General features: G+C 35.9%; 1 protein-coding gene across 1 annotated transcript; it reads left to right on the top strand.

Annotated features, from left to right (window-relative positions):
* The first annotated feature begins 1,916 nt into the window (after window positions 1-1,916).
* Window positions 1,917-3,403, top strand: LOC133314108 (uncharacterized). The gene has a single exon (XM_061515549.1). It carries the CDS (start codon window positions 1,917-1,919, stop codon window positions 3,387-3,389), a length of 1,473 nt encoding a protein of 490 aa, XP_061371533.1. The 3' UTR covers window positions 3,390-3,403.
* Window positions 3,404-9,237: the final 5,834 nt, after the last annotated feature.

Genomic DNA, 9,237 nt, shown 5'->3' with positions numbered 1-9,237 from the left:
AAAAAGAATACATTTATTTTTTATTTACATAAAAAATGAATTTAATTATAGTTCCATAAAATCTATGATGCACGGACACCGACATGGGACACGACACGACACGCCGACACATTAATTCTAAAAAATGTCATATTTCGATACACTGAGACACATTTTGATATTAAATAAAAATTTAAAATATATAATATAATTTATATTTAATACATATAAGAGTACATGATAAGTCATATAACCAATCAAATATTTAAATTTCATAACATAAATATAAATAATTTTTCTTACGCTGTTAATTTTTTATGTGAAATTTCATAATAGAAAAAAATTAATTTATAAATTAATTTTTTATATTTAGTTAATAAAATAAAATTAAGATTAAAAAAAAAACGTGTCCGAACGTGTCTGAGCGTGTCCGTGTCGGACACGTGTTGTGTGCTTGCATAAAACTGTAACTCAAATTGTTGAATAAAAATAACTACAATGCACATGTGTATTAGAAGTTGACAAATAATAACTTATAAGTAATTCTCCTCTTCAATATCTTTTATATGTCTGTTGTTGTTTATTATTTTTTTTAAAATTATAATGTTTGTATTTCTTTTAAGTATGCAAGGTGTATTAGATCAATTTCAATTAGAGTTAGCAATACAGTAAATTTGTCTGGACTGTCGAAAATGGGATAGGGAGGATTAACCTACTTTCAACCCGCCCCAACACAAACTCAACCCGTTTAATTCGTCTTTATCAACGTTGATTTCAATATGTTTGATACTTCAATTTGGTTTATTATTTTTATTGTGGTCATACTTGTGCTGTTTCGATTTTCCAAAATTTTCATCTACACAAATTAATTTTGACATTGTCGATTCAGTTACAAGTTCAATCATTTGAATACTGATTTATATAGACACAAAATTTTAGGATGAAAGCAACACAAAGTAACTAACTCTTTTAAGTCCATATTGTGTATTTATCATAGCATTAATTATCATCAAATCTGAATTTCAAGCAAAAGACTAATCCGATATCTAATATATATTTCAAGGGACAAGTTTTTCTCCTGTGGGACATATCGATTTGCATTTTACATATTCGAAAGGTGAAAAAATGGATTTAAGAAAAAAACATAAACAAAGACAATACAATAACTGCGTTAAGTGATGAGTATAATATTTCTCTTTAGAAGATAAAATTATCTCTTATGAATAGATAAAAAGCAACTGAAATTAAGAATCATGTAAAAGAAGAGAGAAAGAGAAGATATAGAGCGAGACAATTTTTATCTCCAAGAGGGTGTTTGGTATAAAAGATATTTTTTTTACTGATAATTTTTTTTCCTAAGAATATGGTGGTAAACATTTTTGCCCAAATAAGTTATGAAAAAATTGTTTGGTATGTCAAAATTATACCAGGAAAGTTGAGTTAATTTTACTGATGTTGTGTTTGGTTAGTGGTAAAATATTGATGTGATTTTAAAGCAAAATGACGATTTTGTGTTTCTTGCAACAAATTTTTAAGACATCTGAAGGGCAATTTTGTCTAAAAAAGGTAAAATGTTTTTCATGATTTATGGGTAAAAAATAATACTACCTTTCAAATGAGATTTTTTTTCCCCATGTCATGTTGAAAAATAGATTCATGGGAACAAAATTATACTTACATTTTTATCACATTCTCCATACCAAACATAGTAAATAAAAATTGAACAGCTCACTTTCCAAGATTTTTATCACATTCTACGTTCCAAACACCCCTTTAACGAGAAATATAAACCTCTTCTCTCTTGTTTGTGCAAGACCTTATTGACATAAAGAAAATTAAGTAACCTCATAAATCCACTACTTTCCCAAACGTGAAAACCTAATAGCAGAGCACGTAAAAAGCTTCACACTCCTTCACAGAGTCACAGAATCCTCGAAATGGGTTTATTGGCAAAGGCAAAGCCTAACGCTAATACCACCAACAACAACAACACCCACAATAGTGGCATGGGTTTTCTCCTAGTTTTCTTCCGAGAAGATAACAACACCACCATTGCTAACAAAACCAACCTTCTCCCTTTACCATCTTCATCCTCATCTTCGTTTAAAAGAACCAACTCCATTACCCTTTTCTCCAAAGCTCAATCCACCATTTCAATATGTGTCTTCTTCCTCTTCATCACTCTCCTTCTCTTCACCCTCTCCACCTTCGAACCCACCACCAACACTCTCCATCGTCGTCACCCAATCACTCCCAAACCCAAAACCCATCTTTGGTTACCGCACAACGCTTTAAACGGTGACCGTTTTCCACCAACGGCACTTCAAAGAATGGGTACTCTTTACCGAAGAGGAAACAGAGCCATGAACGACCTTGTCGTTTCACACGTTGTCGAAGACACTACCCACGAAGAGTTTAGGCTTTTCCTCAGAGTTCTACATCGTTCTGGCATCACTTCCAAATCCGACGTCGTTTTTCTCTTCGCTTCTCCTTTCATGATGTCTAGGTTTGCCAACATTGTTCGTGAAGAGAACGACTCGTTCTTGTCACTCGTTCAGCTTCACTTTCAGAGTCAGTTGAACTCGACTCGTTGGAGCAAAGAGACCGAGTTAATGTTTGACGTGACTCGTTTCACTGGGGCTACTAAGAAGAGAGTGGAAATGGGTGAGCCAGTTTGGGGTAAGAGAATTCGAAGAAATTCGAGTGGTTTAGAAGCAGGGGAGGGTGAGTTGACTCGGATGAGTTATGGATCGGTGCTGAGTTTCGACGCGAACGAGCTCGACCCGGAGAACTCTCTGGCTGGGTTTCTAGACCGAGTTCCGCTGGGTTTGAGAAGATGGGCGTGTTACCCCATGTTACTCGGCCGAGTCAGGAGGAGCTTCAAGCACGTAATGCTCGTGGACGTGAAAAATCTTGTAATTTTTAATGACCCACTGGAGCGAGTCAGGAATCGGAGTCCCGAGTCAGTTTTATTTTACCAAAAGGTGAGCACTGAAAGCTCTAGGGGAAAGCATGGGAAGAAGAACTCGGTGATAACTCAGTCTCAATACCGAGTCAACTCAGCGGTTGTAATGGGTGGCGCTCGTGGTGTTAGGCGATTATCGAATGCCATGTTGGTAGAGATTGTTCGAGCGTCAATGCAGCACAAGAAGAAGAACTCGGTGTCCGAGTCGGCGATTCTGAGTCAACTCGTTCGCAATGAGTTCTTGTTGAAGAGCGTTGATTTGATCACTTTGAGTGAGTCAATACCGGATACGAGTTCACTCGCTGCGACGAACTCAGCTGGTTCGACGTTATTTTCAGATTTTCTAATGATTCAACGGGGCATGGGTAATTATGACCTTAATTCTGTTATTAAGAAGCAGATTTGTTCTTCTGTGGTGGATTCTTTTGTTTATAGAGATTGTTAGCAATTAGAAAAGCAGAGAAAAATAGGTGAAAAAATAAATAAGAAAATTCATATATTCATTGCCCTTTCATAATTTTTTGGCATAAAAACTCTGTTGTTAGTTGTACAGATTTAAACTTATACCAATGTGTATCAATGAATGGTTGTAGCTGACAGAAAATTTGACCATGCAAGAAGCAATTCCTAGGATTGTATTGTTATATTAAATTATTAAGATTATTTTCTTGAACTATTTATCAGTTGGTGTTTAATTATTTTGTTTTGTCATATATATATTTTTAGGAAAAAATATTTGTCCTTTAAAATGACATAACTTGTATTATTTCACTCTTACAAAAAGGTGTGTATTTTTTTTGTCTACTCTCTATTTTTCATAATCTATCTCTTTCTTCCATTTAAAATGATACAATTTTACATCTTTTAAAATCATATACACTTTTTCCGTGACTTTATCTAACTATTCTATGAGCTTAATTTTGACTCATTTTTATAGTTTTTATTTAAATATTTTCTCGTCATTAGAGTTTAATTTTATGTATAATCGTCATTGATTGAATTAGTAAAATTGTGAATTTCTTATTTTTACAATTTACATATATATTTTTAAGATTTTTCCATCCATTCATAAATTAATCGAGTCACGCATGATTATAAGAATGATAAAAAATTTTCTATAAAATTTTAATACAGTCAGCATATTCAATATTTTAACTTGAAACCATTAATTAAGATAAAATAATCCCAAATTAGTTGATTTACATATTCGGTAATAATTTAAATATTATTTGGTTTAATTATAATCCAATTATTAATTTAATTAATAAAATCATAATCTAAGATTTCGCTATTCCCTTTATGGGAAATGGCTTGAGCAGTGTGCTCCTTTTTAGGAAATTCAAAAGGAAAGGGCAAGAAAATTGGGAAGAAAAAGAAAAAGAAAAGGAAAGTGTTTTCACGAAGTGGAAGTGACTTGTGAGGCACCAACGAGCAGGGTAGCTGTAAAGCGCATTGATTAGAACCATGTGCTTGTGGTCTTTATGGCTCCGGCAACCTGCGCGGTAGCAATTAATAATATCAATAGTGTTGCTTTTGGTTTTTTAAAATTCCAGCTTTTTAAGGAATAAAAGGCACTAAAACGAGCTTATTATGCGGCTTTGTTTTTTCCACTTCTGCACGCTCTGACTTTAGTGGCCAAACGAGACCTATTGCTTCTATCGGCTTAAAAGCAATCGTTTTGGGTATAGTTTAATCAATGAAGGTCATGGATTAATGAGTTCTTAATTTTATTGCGGAACTGATTTAAGTGTGTATTTGGGTTAGCATTTTAAGCTTAATTTTGAATGATTTTGATTTTGTTAAATTTATTTTGGTTAAAACTGAATTTGAATTAAAGTGATTAATATTTTAAAAAATATGCAATAAAACTTAATATGAAATTGTTAACCCAATACAATTTTTTTTCACTTCTACTTATGGGTTTTATGTTTCTTATGTTACATAACATAATTTCACTTTTCTACACACATATTAAAGAGGTGGGGTCCACATGTTTTTCTTTCTCTTTCATCATTTCACTTCCTTTCTCTCTTTTATTGTGTATGTTGGAAACTAAACATAACATTAATAAAACCCTCTACTTATATATACTTTTAGGAATAAACTTGTTATAGGTATGTGTTAGAAGCCCACATTTTAAAAGACCCATGAGAAGGCAACATAAAAAAAAAACTAAGGGAAATAAAGGAAATGTTCCTTTAATGCTACGAATCCTAATTTGATAGAAATGAATCTAGCAATGAGCCCCAAGAATAGCAGAATTCCATTACTTGCAGCTAAACTCTATAAATAAAATAAATCATATATGTATGACACACATTCTCTATCTTATTATTATATCGCCAATGTGCACACACACCACCCATTTGGCAATACTATTATTCCTAGAAGAAGAGAGGGAGACCGAGATGCAAATCACAACAAAAATAGAGGTATTAGGGGTAGAAACATAAATGAAGAAAGCAACGGAGATCGAGATAACAATAACGGTCGAGATGGAGAAGAGGGTGAAGTCCAGAACACTACTCGACCGAATATGGAAATCCTAGGTCGAGCTGGGGGGGGGGGTGCGTACAGAAGGAAATATCGCAGAGGACAATATAACAACAACCCATTTACTAACAATTTTATTGATGCATCGTTCCCGGAGGGATGGAACTCGGCTCACCTACTGAAATATGATGGAAGCCAAGATCTTGAGGTCCACCTTGACTCCTTTGACACCGATATATACGTGAAAGGGATTGACGAGCCATTCATTTCCCGTATTTTTGCTTCAACCCTGACTAGAGCTGTGAACACATGGTTTTCAAGGTTGTCGCCAAATTCCATAGGGTTCTTCAAAGAATTCACGGACAAATTACTCCTGAATTCTACCACCAATAAGAAGCATCCAATGTCCGAATTCACATCTGGAAAGGTCATGCAGGAGCAAGGGAAAACCTCTAGAAATATTTTGACCAATTTATGGACAAAAAGAAAATGTACACCTACATCTAGTGGTAGCAGGGCGAGATGGAGCATCTTGGTTGGTGTAACACCCCGTATATATCCGGTAGTGTTATCATTACATCGTATTAAGCTACGCTTAATTAAAAATGCGGAATATTCTTTTTCTTTTCAATTATGACGTCATTAAACTTAGTCAAGTTGATTACTTAATCAATTTCATAAAATATCACCTAAATGTAAATTGCAATAAGACATCTACTGAAATACCTCAATATAATATATGAAGTGAGTATCTAAGTCACGACATTACATCACGTAATCCGAACAATATCCTGATACATTAATACAACTCTAATAAAAGCAAGACATAACAAGTCTATGTGGCATGGACAATCCCCATGCTCACCAAATCAACAACGTCTCAACAAGATAATCATAATCATCGAATGAAGCTCAAAGCATAAAAACAGCATGCATATCCAGCATCCAACAAGTCAGTAATATCAACAATAACTAACTCAGCTCCGGCCTCCTGCCGCCTGAGATCTCAACATTACCTGACCCTGAAATAAGCATTCCCCAAACGTGGGGTAAGATCTCTAAACCAGAAATCTCAGTAAGACAAGGGGTCCTCAAGGATCTTCCACCCCAAGCTCACTTACATGTGCAATATAAGTTCTAAAAGCATTTATATCAATATCAGTTCCAAAACTATACAGTGCAACAGATATCTATGGCATGTGAGTAATCACTATTCTACTGGCCAGAGAAATGTAGGAATACGTCTATACCTACATGTAGTACAAGGAACACCGCTTACACCTCACCCACAGCCTCACCAAATTGTATGTTCTACGTACTCAGGCTTACCGTATAGGTGGAACACCTCCATGCATATCAACAAGGCACTAACATATAACAGCTCAACAGCATTTCCTAAACATCAAAAGCATGTAACACAGCATGCATATACCATACCCCCATGGGACATGGTGGAACCACAACATGGCTAAACCGAGGACACGAAAGCTTACCTTGCAAGCTCACTATCCAATGCCAAGAGTCCTCTCAGCTCAAGTCCAACACACAGCAGATCACAATCTGATTTAGGACCAGCAAGTGTGTCAACATACATAACTCAAAAGCATTAACATAAAGACTATGTTCTCCTTTAACGATTTACGTCTTAAGGCTTCCAACAAAGCCACAAGCCCTTAATCACATGATTCTGACTTAGTTCATTAATTACAGAAGTTCAACTTCATCAATCTAGGGTCCACAAACCCCCAATAGCCTACTGTACACACAACACAGCTACTGTTCTTCGAAATCCCAGAATATCCGGATATTCCTCGGGTACATATCCGGATATGCAATATCCGGATATCTCACTGACCATATCCGGATATCCAAATCCCATATCCGGATATTTCTCGGGCAGATATCCGGATATTTCACGATAGAATGCAGAAACTGCATTTCGTGAAGATATCCTTCCAAGGTTGGGTTTTTACTGATTCTAGACATTTAAGCATGCATTTCTAGGTGTGTTAATCGTTACCCAACATTAAGTTATCATCTTTAAGCCTTTACATGCATCAAGCTTCCATTTTTAAGCATAAATTCAAGATCAAAGGTTTGTACAACATACCAAGGCTCAAAACTCAGAACAAAGAGGCTCTTGGAGCTCACTAGACACTCCCAAGGTTCTGTCTCTCACTGCACACGAAAATGGTGCACAAAGGTGGTTCTTTTACCCAACAAGGAAGCTCCTTGAAGCTTCAAAACACAAAAAGAAAGCCTTCTCCTTCCCAAAACGTGAAAACAACAAGCTCAACCTCACAAGACAGAAACCAAACTCAGAAATGAAGTCTCTTTCTCACTCCCAAAGATTGTTCACACTCACTCAAGGTGTTTACAAAAGAAAAAGTGAAGAATCAAGGAAGAAATGGCCTTGAACCTCAAGAAAAGGAAGGAGAAAACCCAAAGGCTGTGTTTTTGGTCAGCCACCAACACAACTCACGCAGCAAAAATCTGGTATCTAGGGCAATGTGCCTTTAAATGAGTATATATAACTACTTTCAAATAAAACACACAATATTAGCTTTAATTGCTACGCTTAGCATTTTAATCCCAAAATTAGGATTCTTAACCTACTAAATTTTACAAGAATTATCATATTTTTATTATATTTTTCCGAGCACCTTTCCGGTACGCGCTTTTCTTAGCCAGTATCAGTTTCTGGAACCAGTTCTCATTATTTGGACTTGAAACTCGTTTGACAAGTCCTACACATTATTCTAGTAATTATCATGCACTTACATTAATTTTCCGGGATACTTTTTCGCTACGCATTTATACCGACTAGCAGAACTGGTATCTGCACTTTTCTTCCGAAAAGTGACTTTCAGCATTCTTAATCACTTATCATAATTATTAAAGCCTCTTAATAATTATTAGGGTCAATTATGGAATCATTTCCTATTTTCTCATAATTAATTAATTAAATACCTTATTTAACGGTGCAGGTTCTTACAGTTGGCGAGATCTATTTACAAAAATCTAGTGACAATACTGGAGGAATTTAGAGCTTGGTCAAAAAAATACTTAGAGGTGGAGTAAATGGAGTTGGCAAATGCTACAATGAAAGAAACAAGGGAATGCAGTATGGAAAGAAAGAGCCATACCAGAAGAGAAAAAGACAGGCCAGGAAACAAAAGACAATATGAATTCAGAGGAAAAAGCTTAGATGACTGACCTCTTAGAGGGAGGTACGAAAAATATACCCTACTGAACCTTATGCAATCCCAGATTTGGAGGGGAGTTGCATTGGCCGAGATGAAGAGGCGGAGAGGCCAAGGCCAATTTTCAATATGGGCAAGCTTGACTGCTCAAGATATTGTGCGCTTCACGATAGATCCGGCCACACCACTAATGAGTGTTGGGACCTCCGGGATGCAATAGAGAAGCACATCAGGGAAGACAGGTTACTTTAATACTTGATAAGAACACAAGGATGGAAGAATGGCAAGAGGAAGCAGAGGGGTCACAGTAAGAGTCAGAGCTTCTCAAAAGAAAGGAAAAAAAGGAGACAACAAAGGCAACAGACCTGAGTCCAATAGTTACAAGTTCCCACAAGCCGAGTTTGATTATAATGTAATCAGTGGAGCCTGGGGCGGCGGAGGTGACACGACAAGCACAAGGAGAAAGTACCTCAAGGAAGTTCTCTCGAACAAAGATCGGTCGAAGTATAAAGAAGATTCTAGCAAGCCGCAACCCCCATTGATATATTTCACCAAGGAAGAGCTAAAGGAAGTGGTGCAAGGGCATGGGGACGAAAT

This window comes from Gastrolobium bilobum, unplaced genomic scaffold (assembly GCF_033153095.1).
Source record: "Gastrolobium bilobum isolate Gb01-03AN ecotype WA unplaced genomic scaffold, APGP_CSIRO_Gbil_v1 utg3401, whole genome shotgun sequence".
In the NCBI taxonomy this organism is placed as follows: Eukaryota; Viridiplantae; Streptophyta; class Magnoliopsida; order Fabales; family Fabaceae; genus Gastrolobium; species Gastrolobium bilobum.
Note: the sequence above shows the minus strand (reverse complement) of the source record. Positions and strands in the feature narration are given on the sequence as shown.

What these genes read in the sequence shown, in the direction of transcription:
- LOC133314108 (XM_061515549.1), top strand. Translation starts at nt 1,917, where the DNA reads ATGGGTTTATTGGCAAAGGCAAAGCCTAACGCTAATACCACCAACAAC.